The sequence below is a fragment of the Rana temporaria genome, chromosome 8 (assembly GCF_905171775.1).
Source record: "Rana temporaria chromosome 8, aRanTem1.1, whole genome shotgun sequence".
Lineage (NCBI taxonomy): Eukaryota > Metazoa > Chordata > Amphibia > Anura > Ranidae > Rana > Rana temporaria.
This window is the reverse complement of record NC_053496.1, coordinates 146,161,032-146,178,511: the sequence shown is the minus strand read 5'-3', so window position 1 is coordinate 146,178,511 and position 17,480 is coordinate 146,161,032. Positions and strand designations below refer to the sequence as shown.

Below are 17,480 nucleotides of genomic sequence, written 5' to 3'. Positions count from 1 at the left end.
GGGTTTTCTACTCAAACCTGTTTGTGGTCCCCAAAGGGACGGGGTCCATCGGATCCTGGACCTCGAGGCTCTCAATGCCTTTGTAAGGGTTCGAAGTTCAGGATGGAATCAGTTCGCTCTGTGATCGCTGGCACTCAATCCGGGAATTTCTGGTGTCCTTGGACATCAGGGAAGCATACTTGCACGTCCCCATTTATGTCAGAGGTTCTTGCACTTTGCGGTCGGGGAAGACCACTACCAATTCGTGGCTCTTCCTTTGGTCTGGCATCTGCTCCAAGAGTTTTTACTAAGGTGCTGCTCCAATCTTGGCCCTGCTGAGACAGCAAGGAATTGCTATCGTGGGCTACTTGGACGATCTGCTTTCAAGCTTAGAATTGGATGGCGGTGAAGCTGCTGGGTGTCCTGCAGGTGGTCATCGCTGTGCTTTTGCATGCAAGTCCTGGGTCTCGTGGTAGCCTCCTTTGGAGGCAGTACGTATGCTCAATGCCACACTCAAGTCTTGCAGAAGGAGATCCTGTCAAAATGGGACAAATCTCTGTTGTTCCTGGATTGTCAAATCAGGGTAAGCCAACTAGTCAGGACTTCCCTGGTCTGGTGGCTGAGTATCCAGCTCTCCATGCTGGAAAATCCATCCCGTCCCTTCCACTGGACGGTGATCACGATGGACGCCAGCCTGACCGGTTGGGGGGGGGGGGGGAGTCTAGGGTGTTCAGTCGACACAGGAAGAATCTCGCCTGCCGATCAATGTACTGGAACTACAGGCGATCAGGCTGTGCCTCTCCACATGGTCGCAGAGCCTACAGGGGCATCCAGTCAGAAACTCCACGGGCGGTGGCGTATGTCAACCATCAAATAGGAACAAGACGCGTGGGGGCAGCTTCGAAGTCGCTTGCATCTTGAGGAGCGGCAGAGAGGAGTGTTCTGGCTCGCTTAGCCATATAAATTCTGGGCGTGGACAACTGGCAAGCGGACTATCTAAGATGCTGGACCTACACCCGGACGTTTTTCACCAACTTTGCCTAAGGTGGGGCGAGCAGACATGGATCTCCTAGCCACTCAAATCGAAAGGTGTCAAGATTTGTGGCCAGGTCCAAGGACCCTTGGGCAGAGCGCTTGGTGGCTCCATGGGGACAGTGTCGGCTGATATACTGCTTTTCCCCCACTGAAACTGCTTCCTCGTCTGCTCCACCAGAGTGGAATCGAGAGGATCCAATTGCCCCCAGATTGGCCTCTGTGTCCCTGGTACGCCGACGTGGTGAAACTGGTGGCGGATGCTCGCTGGCGACTGCCATTGCGGGAGGAATCTTTTGTCACAAGGTCCCATTCTTCATCCTGCTTTACAGTCTCTGGCTGTAAACGGCATGGCTGTTAAAGCCAGGTTCTGAGAAACCAGGCCTGTCAGTTTCGTCATTTCCACATGTTGAGAGCACAGAAATCGTCTAAGAAGATTTACCATCGCCCATGAAGGCCTACATCTCTATGCGTGAAGACATGAAGTGTAATCCTCGTACATGTTCTGTTTCTAGGATCCTGCTGTTTTCTGCAGCGTGGTGTGGATTAGAAGCTTGCCTTGGGCACCATTAGGGACAGATTTCAGCTTGGCTGTTTTCTTTGAACATCCTTTGGTGTCCCACTCACCTTGTAAGTACGTTCTCTCGTCTGCCACCATTTCCCGGTGGATCAGAGAGATCGTGATTCAGGCTTATGTCCTGAAGGGCGGGTGCCTCACTTTCCTGTCATGGCGCATTCGACCAGGGCAATTGGTGCTTCCTGAAGTTTCCGACTTTAAGCGGTCGTCTCCCAGGTGTGTAAGGTGGCGAACTTTTAAGGTTGATGCACGTGTGCTTTGGCCGCAATGTTTTTGCAGGCGGCAATTTTTAAAGTTACATCTCCGTTGAGGAGCTCTGGTGTGTTAGGTGAGTTTGGTTTTTGATTGCTGTTCCCAACCCTCGTTTTTCTGACACTGCTTGGGGACGTCACACAAGTCAAGAGTATAAGGAAGCTGTGTACATCCATGGACGAAAAAGAAGATAGGACTTTTTTGTACTCGCCATAAAATCCTTTCTCTGAAGTCCATGGACGGACCAAGCACCCACCCACCCACCCTCTTTTTTTTTTGAGTTTGATCTGCTTTTGACAAACTGAGCTGCTTAGAGCAGTGTGAGGGGTTATGACCAGAGGGACCGCCCCCCTGAGAGGGGCTGGTTCAGCTGTGGTAAGATTACATGTTTTAACCATTAACATGTTGCCTAGTAGACGGAACATAACCCACAAGTCAAGAGTATAAGGAAGCCGTGTCCGTCCATGGACTTCAGAGAAAAGCATTTTATGGCAAAAACAAAACTCATTTTTCTCTTTTGTTCATTGACAGACACGACACTTTAAATCTTGACCTTTAGGGACGTCCCCAAGCAGTGTTAAAAAAAAAAAAAAGCCTAGGAGGCACCAATTGCCCTGATCGGAATGTGCCTTTAAGGCATAAGTCTGGATCACGAATCTGTCTAATCCACAAGAAATGGTGGGCGATGAGACCGCCAGGCCCCTGCTTCAGACCAGTTACCGAGACAAACCGTAAATCCGACCTCCGGGAGACTTGCAAGACAAGGCACCAACTCAGAAAACCCTCCTGGCAGATGCAATAGCCACCACAAAGGCTACTTTCTGAGAGAGTGACAATAGTGGGGGGGGGTCTCCCTAATGTTTTCCAAAAGGGCGTTTCTAAAGTACAGAGAGCACCAGATTCAAATCCCATGGAGGCAGCGGTGGTAGAACCGGAGATGCCACATGTCGAACACCCTGCATAAACATACTCGCCAATGAATGAGCCGCCAAGGGACGCTGAAAAAAAAAAAAAAAAGACAGCCAAGGCTGAAATCTGCCCCTTAATGGTGCTTAAGGCAAGTTTCTGATCCACTCCCCACTGCAAAAAACAGCAGAACCCTGGAAAACAAATGTGGACACCACCCCATCTCACACAGAGATGTAGGCCTTCCATTTGCGATGATAAATCTTTCGAGAAGATGACTTCCGCACCCTCAGCATAGTAAAGATTACCAACTCCAAAAGACCTCGGTCCCTTAGCACCTGACTTTCAACAGCAAGGCCGTTAAAGCAAGCAACTGTAAAGCAGGATGAAGTATATAGGGCCTTGCGACAGAAGGTCCTCTCGCATCGGCAGTCGCCAAGGAACAGCCACTACCATTCATACTATGTCAGCGTACCAGGGGCACCAAGGCCAATCGAGGGGCAGTCGGAATCACGGAATCCCCTCGGTCATCCACTCTGCGAAGCAGACGAGGGAGAAGTTTTTATCAGGGGGGGGGGGGGCATAATCAGCTGATAATCCCCATGGAGCCACCAACGCATCCGCCCAGGGACCTTTGAACCTGGCCACAACCCAGTACCTTCCGCTTGAGTCGAGAAGCCAGGCGATCCACATCGGCGTGCACCCATCTCAGGCAAAGGAGTCGAAAAATCTCCGGATTGTAGCGACCATTCATTCCCCTTGGTCCAGCATCTGACGGCTTAGGTAATCTGACCTGCCAGTGTTCTTTCTACGCCTGGAATGTACATAGCCGATGGCGTCGGCACTCGCCGCTCTGCCCTCCTCAGGATGTGAGCCACCTCCAAAGCTGCAGCCGAGCTCTTGATGGTTGACATATGCCACCACGTGGCGTTGTGCGACTGGATCCTGACCGGGCAACCCTGCAGCCTCCGCAACCATGTGGAGAGGCACAGCCTGATCGCCCGAAGTTCCAGCACATTTGATCAGCAGGCAGGATTCTTCCTGCGTCCAGTGACCTTGTGCCCACTGTACGCCCCAAAACTCCCCCCCAACCGGTCAAGCTGGTGTCCATCGTGACCACCGTCCAATGTAAAGGGATGACTTCCTGGACCGAAGACCTCTGCCACCAGATTCAGGGATCCCTGACTGTCTGGTTCACCGAATTTGACAATCCAGAGACAACTAAGAATTTGTCCCATTCGGACAGGATCTCCTTTGCAAGACTCAGGTGTGGAATTGAGCATACGGTACCGCCTCAAAAGTGGCTACCATGAGACCCAGGACTCGCATGCAGAAGCGCAGCGACGACCACTTGCAGGCGCCCAACAGGTTCAGCGCAGCCCGAAGAGTCTGCAGTTTGTCCAAAGGGAGAAAAACTCATCTCTGAAGAGTCCCGAATCATGCCTAGGTACTCCAGGCGTTGAGTCGGTACAACACCGAGGTTCAGAACCCAACCGAACATCCTGAAGAGGTCTGACTTGGCAATCGTGAATCCTCCTCTAATTCTGAGGCGGAAGCTGCTCTCAGATGGTCATCCAGGTGGCCCACGATTGCGATTCCTTCTGTCTCAGCAAAGCCAGGAATCGGGGGGCGAGCACCTTGGTGAAAACCCTTGGTACCGATGTCAAGCCAAAGGGGAGGAGCGTACAAATTGGCAGTGGTCGTCCCCGACCACAAACCTCTGATGCCTGACGCATATGGGGACATGCAGAGTATGAGTCCTTGACATCCAGGGACGCCAGAATTCCAGCGTCTGGAATGCAGTGACCACAGAGCGAACTGATTCCGATGAACCTTTACACGTTTCACAAAGCTGTTGAGGGGCCTTGATGTCCAGGCTCGGCCGGATCCCTCCTTCTTGGGGACTATAAACAAATTTGAGTAGAAGCCCTGAAACCGTACCTGCAACAGCACCGGCACATCACTCCACGCAGCAGTAGGTCCTGCAATGCCGCAAACAAAGCTTCCCGACGAGCTTGAAGAAGATGAAGGCTTGGAGGGAAAAAACTTGTTTGGTGGACAAGAAAGAAACTCTATTGTAGCCTGATGAAACCACTTTTGCAGACCCACTGGTCTGAAAGCAGGGAGGTCCACCGAGCAAAACTCCCGAAGGCGACCCCCCACCCGAGAGTCGGCAAGGTGCAAACCTTTATGCCTGTCGTAGATTTGTTCGCAGGCTTGTTTGGCTTGCAAAAACCAGGACGCTTCTGTCCTCAGCGGACACTTGTCGGTCTGGGAACGCTTACCTGCCGACCCAGGTGGGAAAAAAAAAATGAAAAAACAGGGCCTTGGCCTTCGGCGTGGCTCCTTACCTTTCTTGGATTGTGGGAGCAACGTACTCTTACCCCCAGTAACATTTTTAATAATGTCATCCACAAGGCTCCAAGAGCCTCTCTCCCTGAAAGGCAAATCCGCCAGAGCCTTCTTAGATGCTTGGTCCGCAGACCATTATTTAGCCAAATCGGATGACGTAGCACCACAGCAGATACTGAGGCTCTAGAAAGGCAAGGGGCCATATCTAAAGCCGCATCGCAGACATACTTAAGCATGCACCAACTGGTCTGCCAGTTCCACGCAGGACCGGGGAGGCCTGTTTGCTTTTCCAACTCACGGTTGCAACCATTTTGCCCATTCAGTAAGCTTCTGGGACACCAGGGCCATAGCCAACACGGTCCGCAATGCTTACACCACCACCGTAAACATGGACCGTGGCAACCGCCTAGCGGCAGGGTCCTTAAAAGCAAGGGTCCCCTCCACCGGAATCGTGGTTACCTTATTTAACCTGGATACGGGGGGGGGTCCACAATTGAGGGAGATGTTCATTTTTTTCAGGAAATTCTCTTCAAAAAGGTTAACACACCACCATGTGTTTTGGGACCTACAAGGCCCGCTGCGGGCATTCCCATTCTTTGTAGATAAATTTATCAAAATAGGTCAGGTAGGGAAAACACCTTAGCCGTGCGGGCCGGCATGTGAAGACCCAAAGGGACAGACACCTCGGTAGATTCCCCCCGCCGTATCCTCCATTTTTAGGTTTTTTCCGCCCCACTGTGATAAGCGCTCCTACAAGCCTTTCTCCGCTGACCCAGACACGGAGTCATCCTCACTGTCTGGACCGCATCCTCTGAAACGTCAGAAAAGGGGCGGTTGCCAATAGCAAGGCCCGAGTCTGAATCAGAGCTTTCCCCAGAAGATGGTGGGGGGAGGGGGCGTTTTTACCTCCCTTGTGCCCGCACGCCTCTTCCACCCTGGCAACAAAAGACTCCAGGAAAGCAGACAAAGCGCCCATAGGCACCCGCAGGTACAGGGAAACCGGTTGTCACCAACAGGTATGTCTGGGGAAGAAGCGACAGCTTCTGATGCAATGCTGACCCACCACTTACCTGACACCCCTTAGGGACCGAAGGCAAGCCACTAAAAAGTCCACCCTCCTAGCTGCCACAGACTGAGGGGGGGGCCCCCCCGTAGGACTCACCACCCAGACAGGTACTGCGCTGTTTTGCCCGTCCACTCTCTCACAAGGTGCTCTGTGTGATTTGTGCCGTTCCAAAAGGAAATCCCCCAGTGCTAGAGGCAAAAAACAAGCGAGACTACTAGAAAATGGCAGCCTCAGCACACTTAAAGGGAGTTCCACCCACAATTTCACTTTTTAAATATAAATACCCCTGTATAACAAGCTTAATGTTTCTAGTAAAGTTAGTCTGTAAACTAAGGTCCGTTTTTGTTAGGTTGTTACAGCATTTAGTTTATAATCTAGAAATAGACCCGTGGCCATCTTATGTGTGGGCATCATGAAGCCAGACTGTAAGACTTCTGGATTTCAGCTTTGCATATTTCGCACCATGCTCAGTGCACAAGCAATGTAATAGGTTTTCAGTCAGGTTTGCAAGGACTACTGGGAAACATGATGCCTATCCCAGAACCCTTGCAAATAGCCTAGGCAAATAAGGAGGAGGAAGTATGAAGGACTACAAAATAAAGGTATTTACAAGCAACAAATTAATAAAAATTGTCCATCTGAACACTATGAGATTAGAGCATGCAGCACAGACAAACAAAAAAAAATGGGTGGAACTCCACTTTAAGGGCTCCGTCCAAATGGCCGCCAAACTTCCCTGAACTGAGGCTACAGGAAAATGGCCTCGGCGGTGTCCCACCAAATTGTACCTCAAACACCCCAAGGCCTGAGCGGACCCCATACACAGCACAGCCCCTGTCCGGACTCGGAGTGCCCCCCCTGTTCAGTCACACAGCGGACCCAAACATGGGGAGGAGGAAAAAGAGTGCGAGACCCCCTATTCAACCTCCCAGGGAATGCCCAGCTGCTCCATCTGCCGAGACAGCTGGAACCATACTTACCCTCCTGTGGGGGACTGCTGGACGCATTCCAGACAGACCCATAACCCGAGCAGTACAGGGTGGCTGTCGGCCCGGCACACTGACGCGGACATCAGTAGCCCGGTCACATGTGTGCCCCGGAGCATATAGCTCGCCGGCCACCCCAGGATCATAAGGGGCATGTTGTGGCTGACCAAGTGCGTAGCTAGGGCCTGTTCACGCTCGATGGCCAGGCTGGGGAGACTACCAGGATCGATATTATCCAGCCTGTCACCCAGCCCGGCTGTAAATAGATCACAGGAATAAAAAAATAGAAAAAATCTCCAGGACCAATGATCCCCACCGGGAGCCATGTCCTACTCCTACGCTAGCCGCTGGATGCAGTGTGAGGGGTTATAGGCAGTAGGATCGCCCCCTGGGCGGTACTGTGCAGTTTTTACATGCTCTGCCTAGTGCTCTCCTGGTGGTGATATAACCCTAAGGTCAAGATTTAAAGTGCTGTGTCCGTCACTGAACAAAAGAGAAATTAATTTTGTTTTTTCATTTTTGGATATTTTTTTGGTCAGTTTATTTGTTGCCATCTTTGTCCCATTGGGGAGATTTCCCTTAATTCCTGTCCCATAGCCAAAATAGTCCTGAGGGCGGGCGGCAGCGCTGTGCAGTCTCCTCCTGTGGTGGGTCCCCCCTGGACAGCGCAGCAGAGAGGGTGGGTCCAGCCTGTGGTCAGAAGTACAGCCTGTATAGAGCCCTAGGAGCTCTCGTTTTTTGAGTCAGTATCTGGGTTCTTCTTTCCAAACATGCCTGAGGGTGCAGCAGGTGTTAGCACCTAGGGATTCCCACAGACACATTATTCGTTAGTCCCTGGGCCACTTTTGTGCCAGGGTGGGGGGTGGAGTGAGGGGGTTAAAGTGCCACCGTCCCCCCGCTATCCCCTGGGGAATACTCTGTATAAGACTAGGGACCTAGCGATCCCCGTTTCCTGTATTGTATGGGCCATGGACCAGGTACCTGGACGTGCATGACAAGGCACTTGGTGGTGCGCTTCTCACGCTTTAAAGGGACTCCCTAATGTGAGTTAGGGCAGCTGGGCTTCCGCTGAGGGCATCCTGTCTTTTTGGATCACACAAATCAGACCGCTCTGTGGAGGTTTTTCCTGAGGTGCCCTTCTTTGATATATTTCATGATTGCGGAATGGGTAAAGCCGCAGAAGGCTTTTGTAGTCCCTCACCGCCTGGCGGTTCAGTACCCCTTTGAGGAAAGCCTCTGTTATAGACAAAAAAGGGGGGCTTCTCCTGTAGGGGTGGCCCCCCCGGTTCCCAGGGTGTATACCCACTCTCCCTATTGAGGGAACCCCCAACTTGTAATGGATCTAACTGATGGAGATCCGAAGACATTGATCCGTTTCATGTTTACCATGCTGCGGGGGGTCTGCCTTGCGGCCTATGTGGCCCCATATTCTGGGGTCTCAGTCACTCACTGAGTGAGCATTTTGAACCAGACTGTGGAGGAGCGTCGGCTCTCCTCTCCCGAAATTTTTAGGCTAGCTGCCCAGCTGTCCAGTGCCTTGTATAAGTCTGGGATTGCTTCACTGGATGCCGCGCCCTTCATATCTCGGGCTTCTGTTTCAGAGATGATTTATGCCGCTTCCTCTGGTTGGAATGCTGATCTGCTGACAAGGCCTCCAACATATGCCTTGGCGGTGCAAAAATACAAAGGGAACCTGGACAGCTACACTCCAAAAACTTTGCTTTTATTAAAATAGATCACAAAATGAACATGCCACAGCAAAAATTGGAACAAAAGTTAACGCGTTTCGCACTGTAGCTTCAGTGCTTAGTCATAGCTAGTACTAGCTATGACCAAGCACTGAAGCTACAGTGCAAAACGCATTAAATTTGTTCCAATTTTTGCTGTGGCATGTTCATTTTGTGATCTATTTTAATAAAAGGAACATTTTTGGAGTGCGGCTGTGTCCAAGTTCCCTTTGTATTATTGCATTGCCGGCACCCATGGTTTGGATTCAGTGAGGAGGTTCTCTGATTACAACTGAGCGGTTATCTTTCCTTTCCAATATGCCTTGGCGGATTTACCCTTCAGGGTAGGAGGCCCTTTGGGTCCTCGCTGGACGACATTATCAAGGATGTCACTGGAGGGAAGAGCTCAGTCCTCCAGGGGGAAGGATTCCTGCCGTCGGCCGGGTACTTCCTTTCCCACGCCAAAGTGTTTTTTTCGTCAGTCAGGGTACGCGGGCAAACCCTCCCAGGCCGACTAAGGCTCAGCTGGGGGACTAAAACGCCCCTGGGTGCGTAAGGCGATCATGCCAGCACCCAAACCCGCCAATGTATATAGCCTTCCTCCACCCGTCTCTGGGGTGGGAGGTCGGTTTTGCAGGTTCACAGCTTGGTGCACCTCCCTGCTCACCGACCAGTGGGTCTGCGAGGGGATCTCTTCGAAGTACTAGATAGGGTTCCTTCCTATCCACCGAACAGGTTTTTTCCCTTGTGAACGTTGGGTAGTTGCACATGGAATCCAGGTGGTAGCTCTGCTCCATTTGGGGGATTTTCCGGCGTTCCTCGGGCATCAAGGACGCATACATGCATTTCCCATTTTGTGCAAGTCAGAGTTTTCTGTGCTTTGCGATGGAGGACCACTGTCAGTTTGTGGCCCTTCCTTTTGATCGGGCGTCAGCACCAAGAGTTTTCACCAGGGAGCTTGCACTTATCCTAGCTTCGCTGGGCCTGCGATGCTTTGCCATTGTGGCTACTTAGTCAACCTTTTTCTGAGAGCAGTTTCCGGCTCAGAATTGGTGGATGTGTCTGTAGTCATTCAGACCCTCCGAGAATTTGGAAGGGTGTTAAAGTTTGGAGTCAGTCCTGGTTCCGACTCAGCATTTGGAGTACCTAGGGTTGACACGGACTCCTCGCTGGCGAAGGTTTTCTTCCCCTGAGGAAATTGCAGACTCTTCAGTCTGCAGTGAAGGCGTTGGCATCACGCAATCGGTCATCTCTCCATTTTGCATGCGAGTCCTGGGCCTGTTGGTAGCCTCCTTTGAGGCGGTGCCGTATGCCCAGCTCCACAGTTGTGCCTTCCTGAGGGAAATACTGTTCGAGTGGTACAAATCTTTGTCTCTGAATCAGACTCGGGTGCGCCACCTGGTCAGAGTCTTTTGAACTTTATACCTTTCCTCCATTGTAGTTGCTTCCTTGCTGCTCCAGAGTGGAGTTGGTACAACCCGCGACCTTCCCTTCTCCAAAGTGGGTTTTGGCCTTCGCCTGTATGAGGGCTTTTGTTCTCGACCATGCTTATGCTTGCTGGCGCATCATACAGAGGTTGCGTTTCATACTTTAGGCACGGTACGGCCCTTTCCGGGTATACTTGCCTGCTACGGCTCAGTTTCGGAGATCTGGCGCCTTCCTTTGTGTCGGTGGCAAGTCCACAAAGGGGGCCTGGCGGTCTAGTCAACCACATTTCTCGGTGATCAACAGACCGTCATTCAGGCCTATGCTCTTAGGGGGGCGGGCGCCCCATTTTCCGGTCACGGGCATTTCAACCAGGCAATGGGTGCTTCCTGGGTTTTCCGACATCATGCGTCTGTCTCACAGTGTGCGAGGCGGCGACTTGGTCGTCTATTCACACTTTTTTCCAAACTTTACAAGGTTGTTGTGAGTATATCTGCTGACGCTTTCTTTCGGGCCGCAAGGTTTTGCAGGCGGTTGTTTAACCACTTGCTTACTGGGCACATAAACCCCCTTCGTTCCCGAGGGCAAATCTCAGCGTCCGGCTCTGCGTCGCTTTAACTGACAATTGCGCGTCGTGCGACGTGGCTCCCAACAAAATTGGCGTCCTTTTTTCCCCACAAATAGAGCTTTCTTTGGTGGTATTTGATCACCTCTGCGGTTTTTATTTTCGCGCTATAAACAAAAAAAGAGCAACAATTTAAAAAAAATATATATTTTTTTACTTGTTGCTATAATAAATATCCCATATTTTTTTTTAAAAACTATTTTTTTCTCAGTTAAGGCCGATACTATTTTCGACGTATTTTTGTAAAAAAAAAAAAAAAAAAAAATCGCAAGTAAGCGACTGGTTTTGCGCAAAAGTTATAGCGCCTACATAATGGGGAACAGAATTATGATTTTTTTTATTATTTTTTTTTTACTTGTAATGGCGGCGATCTGCGATTTTTATTGGGACTGGGGATATTGCGGCGGACGTATCGGACACTTTTGACACAAATTTGGCGCCATTCACATTTATACAGCGATCAGTGCTATAAAAATGCACGAATTACTGTATAAATGTGACTGGCAGTGAAGGGGGTTAACACTAGGGGTGAGGAAGGGGTTAACTGTGTAGCCTGGGTGTGTTTATAACTGTATGGGGGGGAGGGGGGTGACTGGGGGAGGGGACCGATGCTGTGTCTCTATGTACAAGAGACACAGATCGGTCTCCTCTCTCCTGACAGGACGTGGAGCTCTGTGTTTACACACAGAGCTCCACGTCCCTGCTGTCACCCGACGATCGCGTGTACCCTGCGGACATCGCGGCCGCCAGGTTACACGCATCGGGTCTTCGGCGATGCGTCGGGACAGTTTTTACCCGCCGCGCGCCACCCAGTGGCGCGCGCGGGTAATGCACATAAAAGGCCGTGTTTAAACGGCCACTTGAGAGCCGCGCTGCGGACGTATTTCGTCTATAGCGCGGATCTCAAGTGGTTAAGGTTGCAACTCTTCTGTTGAGGAGCTATGCTTGTTTTTGGAGTGAAGTTAAATTGGTTTTACTGAGACTCTTCCCACCCCTGCTTGGGGACGTCCCACTTGTCAAGATTTAAAGGAGCTGTGTCCGTCCATGGACGAGAGAAAATAGGATTTTTGTACTCACCGTAAAATCCTTTTCTCTAAAGTCCATGGACGGACACAGCACCCTCCCCTCCTTTCTAGGTTTGTACTGCATGTTACGAACTGAGGCTGCATACTGCAGGGAGGAGGGTTATGTCTGGAGGGACCGCCCCCTGGCCAGGGCTGTTCAACTCTGTTAAAATAACATCTATTTAATTATCCAACATGTTTCTGCCTAGTCCTCTCCTGTAAACAGGGAACTGTGTCCATCAATGGACGTCCGAGAAAGGATTTTACGGGGAGTACAAAAAATTCTATTTTTTTTTACAGACTTGTACTGCTGCTTTTTTTTTTTTTTTACAAAGCTGAGACATGATTTAGTAGGGGGACAAAGTTATTCTGTGCTGGCCTGACTTTTTTGCTTCCTCTGCAATAGACCCCAAGAAGAGGATTTTACAGGGAGTACAAAAATCCTATTTTTATAGCAACAGTAGATGCACAAAGCACCACAAAATAGGTGAGCATAAGGAGACATAAATAAAGTCCCTAGAAAGGGAGAAAAAATCCATACACACCTGAATACTTGTTTAAAATGGACGAGCAATGCTCTAAAACTTGGTAATATTCTCCCTCCAGAAGCTTACACTGACAAAAATTCAGAAGCAATGGAGTGATCTTCAAATCCAGACTAATCCAGTCAGGAGATCCAGGTTGCTCCTAAACAGACACAAAATCATAATTATAATGAATTACCATATTTAAGAGAGACTGACTGCTGCCTTTGTAGTAAATAAAACAAATACATTTGATGCTTATCCATTAAAAAGGACCTGGCCTTTATAACAAATCACACTAAACAAAACAAGAGTCAGATGGGCTTTAAAGTGACACTAAACAGTATCTTTATTCTCTAAAACTAATCCATACACATCCTCTAATTAAAGCGATAGTAAACCTTAATTTTTGTTTTTTCTTAAAATAACAAACGTGATATACTTGCCTGCTTTGTTTAATAGTTTTGCACAGAGCAGCCCGATCCTCTTTTTCTGTGGTTCCCTTGTTGGCGCTCCAGGCCCTCCCTTTTCAGTAGGTACCCCCACAGAAATCTGCTTTCATGGGAGCACCTGTGCATGCTCGCTCAATTTACACAGACAACAGGACTCGTCCTGCCCCCATGTCACAGCATTTGATTGACAGAAGTGGGAGCCATTTAACCTGCCCTATGAGCAGGCGAGACAGCAGTGGAAGCCATTGCACTCAAGCACATCGCTGGATCGAATTGGACTCAGGTAAGAAAAAGCAAGGGGCCAGGGGAAGCTGCAGCACAGAAGGTTTTTCTAACCACATTTAATGCTCCATGTAATCTATTTTCATGAAATTGTCTCTCTGTAACTTGGTCCGCTGACAAAATATCTTAATTTCCCCCTCACATTTGTTTGAAACAAGCAGTGCACATTAGTTATGGTCATATCCACTGCTCTATACACACTAGGATTATCTATAGTCCATCTCAGGATCGAGCAAGAGAGGTTGGCCATACTACATACAGTGGACCCATGGAAAGCAAATGAGGAACCTGCTAACAGGAAGTCGGCAAAAAAATTAATAATCTGGAGATTTGGAGGAGGCAGACAGCAACAGAAGGTACTTTCTGAGATAAGAATACAGGCTTGAATAGATTTTCTTTTTAAACAAGTTTAATGTCACCAAGTATATGCACTTAAGGAAAAGGGAGACATAAGTAATCCAGTGTTACTGTCAATATCTCTATTTTCTTGATGCCACACCTTATTTGCCTCATACCTCTACGCGTGAGGTAATACCATTAACGTCAGATATGGCAGTAATTCTAGCACTAAACCTCCTCTGTAAATCTGATGTGGTAACCTGTAAAGGCTTTTAAAGTGTCTCCTATGGATAGCAAAATGTACATAATTTGTCGCTGTTGCGCAGGCATGTGCAATTTTTAAGTGAAATTTTTGGTATCCATTTTACTTAGCGTTACATCTTTTATGTTTTACCAAAAAATTGGGTTATGTATTGTGGTTTTTTTTGGCATTACATTTTTTTTTTAAAGTGTATATTTTCCCCAAAATTGCTGTTTCAAAACCGCAGCGAAAATAGCGTGCAACACAAAAAAAAAAAAAAAAAAATTTTTTCTCCAGGGGCCTCTGCTTTGAAAAATAATGTTTGGGGTTCTAAGTAATTATCTAGCAAAAAATACTGACAAATACATGTGAACAAAAAAAATGCCAGAAAATGCCCGTTTGAATTGTGACAGCTACCTGGGGGGTTGCTTTCATAACATGTTACACATGGGTGTAACATATTATGAAAGGTAAACTTAACCTTTAAATCTAATATAAATGACAACGCACTTTACACATACATACAGTGCATCTGGAAAGCTTCACAGCACTTCACTTTTTACACAGAGATGTTAAAGTTTGGGCTCTGGCTGGGCCACTTAAGGCGGAGGTTCACCCAAAAATCAACAGTATGCTGTTTTTTTGTTTTTGTACTTATCCTTTTATCAGCCGTTATCTGGCTCCGAGCGGGATTCCTTCCGGGTATAGGCGTTCCTAAGCCAAGCGGAGTTGATTGACGGGCTGCTAAAGTGCGTCACTCCTTCCGAAAATACCCGAAGTGACACTCGGGTGTTTAGGGCGCCTGCGCAGTCAGCTCTACACGGCAGGCGCTGTAAACACCCGAGTGTCACCTTGGGTATTTTCGGAAAGGCGTGACACGCTTTAGCAGCCCGTCAATCAAATCCGCTTGGCTTAGGAACGTCTATTCCCTGCAGAAATCCCCGCTCGGAGCCGGATAACAACCGCTGATAAAACGATAAGTAAAAAAAACAGCATACTGCAGATGTCAGCAGTATGCTGGATCTAATGGCAGAAAGTTGATTTTTGGGTGAACCTCCGCTTTAAGGAAATTCAGTTGTCATGTAGCCACTCCTTTTTTATCTTGGCTGTGTGCTTAGGGTCATTGTCCTGTTGGAAGATGAACCTTCGCCCCAATCTGAGGTCCACATCGCTGTGAAGCAGGTTTTCATCAAGGATGTCTCTGTACATTGCTGCATTCACCTTTCCCTTGATCCTGACTAGTTTCCCAGTTACTGCCACTGAAAAATATTCCCACAGCATGATGCTGCCACCACCATTTTATAATTTTTTTTTCTTCACACAAATATAGCTTTCTTTTGGTGGTATTTAATCATTTTTTTTTTGCTAAGAACAAGTTTCATAGTTTGTTATAAAATGTTGAAAACAGGTAATTTTTTTCTCCTTCATTGATGTGCGCTGATGAGGCTGCACTGATGATTACTGATGGGTGGCACTGATGATCACCGGTGGGCATTTATAGGTGGCACTGGTAAGCATTGATAGGTGGCACTGGTTGGCACAGATTAGGCAGCCGCTGACAGAAGCCAGTGATTTATTTTTTATTTTTTTGAGGGTGGGGAAGTATTACCGATCTTCTGGCCGACTGGCCGACAGCTTCTGGTTACTGGCTACCAGCTTCTGGTTACTGGCCGACAGCTGATCACGTGGTAAGGGGCCGGAAGTCTGACTCAGTGATCACAGAGCAGGGTGCAATTAGCTCATGCGCGGGAGGATGTCATGACGGCCTTCCAGCAAATTAAGGCCCACGCTGTACCCGTCATTCGGCTATAGTGTGGGTGGGAGGTGGTTAAAGCGGAGTTCCACCTAAAAATGAACTTCCGCTTAATCCACTCCTTCCCCCCTTACATGCCACATTTGGCATGCAATTTTTTTTTTGGGGGGGGGGGGTCAGAAGGAGTGGGACTTCCTGTCCCACTTCCTCCTTCTGCCGAGGGGCTGGTAAGGCGAATAGCTTAATCGCCTTAGTGCAGCCCCTCCTGTAGGCGAGCACATGCGCAGTGGGTGCCCGGCCGTGAAGCCGAAAGCTGTCACTGCCGGGTGCCCACACTAGGAATGAAGACGCCGGCCGGCGCATCGCTGGAACCGTGGAGCAGGTAAGTGTCTGTTTATTAAAAGCCAGCAGCTACACTTTTTGTAGCTGCTGACTTTTAATAAACTTAAAAAAGGCTGGAACACCCCTTTAATAAGAACATGCAGATTACAAAATAGGTGCTATGTGTGTGCAATTGTACCTTCATCTGTAAGGATTTAAGGCATGCAATAGCTTCATAATATTTGGCAGCTGCTTCAGCTGTTTTCCCCTCTTTGTACAGCTGGTTGCCTTCTTGGTGAAGGGTGGGGTACCACTTGCAGTTTTTCCTCGTCTGTCATAGCCCAAGCATCTTGCCTGTAGGTACCTGGCTCCTCGACCTGGAAGACAAAAACATTTATAGGTTACAAAACAAATAAAAAAACAAAAAGGAGTAAATTATTTTACTCATTTAGGGCTAGTTCACAGCACAAAAAATGTCCTTCAGATCTGTTCTGGATGCATGCATTTCTTCATGAGCCTTTTTTGATGCATTACAGTGCATCTTTTTATATGTTTTCGGGTGCATTCCAGATGCTTTATTTCCACTGTACTGGTTCCAGTGCATTTTTGATGTGTTTGTGCTGCATGTAGGTGCGTTCCAGTGGGTTTTTTTTATTTATTTTTTTTCCACCTCAGACTCAACCACAGCAAGAGACTTGCTCACGATTGTATTCATAATTCCGTCTCCACTTTTGGTTTTGCATCATTTGTGGTATTTCAAATGTTATTTTGTATATTTTTTTTTACATTATATTAGTTATTTTCATATTCTCTTTTAATTCAGTTAATATAAACCTTACCCAGCCTCTTCCACCCCCTACCCCTGATGGTTTGTCCCTTACTTTTTTTTTTTTTAAATCTTCTTCTTTAGCTGCTATCTACTGTGATTTTCTCCAGATATTGCTCCGTTAATTTAAAATCTTCCACGGCTTCCATCTCTTTTTATATGTATTACATTGGCCCTCATCACAGCTACATAGATGTTCCAGATTATTCTAGTTTTCCACCCTTTCGAACCATTCTTTTATGTCTGGTTTTCTGATACTTAACCAATTTTTTGGTATCAGTCCCTTTCGGCTTCGTGGACAGATAGGAACAACTACACACATATGGTGGACTGTCCCAATGATAAAGGAATATTGGCAGGAAATTCTTGAGTATATTGAAGTGATGACTGGGAAACAGGGAACCTAATACCATACAAGCTTGCCTGTTCATGAATCAAAAGAGTCAAATAGTAGCTATAAGAAAACATTAATCCCACCATTGATAAACGCCGCAAAAGGTTCAGTAGGGTTTTGATGCATTTTACTACTTTCCAGTACAGTTCTGTGCAGGAAAAATGAAGCATGTTCTACTTTTTTTTTTCCTGGAACTGTAAGTACTATTGTGAATTATGCCATTGAAAACAATGTAACCTACTTTATATGCATTTTGGATGAGGAAAAAAAAAAAAAAAGCACTGGAACACTGTGAAGCACTGTGATGTGAACTAGCCCTTACAGAGCACTGACATTTTGCTACGGTGCTTAAAAGGG

General features: G+C 48.0%; 1 protein-coding gene across 1 annotated transcript in view; it reads right to left on the bottom strand.

The window, feature by feature from the left end:
• LOC120909149 (aryl hydrocarbon receptor interacting protein) overlaps positions 1-17,480 on the bottom strand; it is a 70,362-nt gene that overhangs the window by 3,355 nt on the left and 49,527 nt on the right. Inside the window, 3 exon segments of the mRNA XM_040320836.1 lie at positions 12,537-12,678; positions 16,103-16,210; positions 16,212-16,280. Coding sequence (XP_040176770.1) covers positions 12,537-12,678; positions 16,103-16,210; positions 16,212-16,280 — 319 coding nt within the window.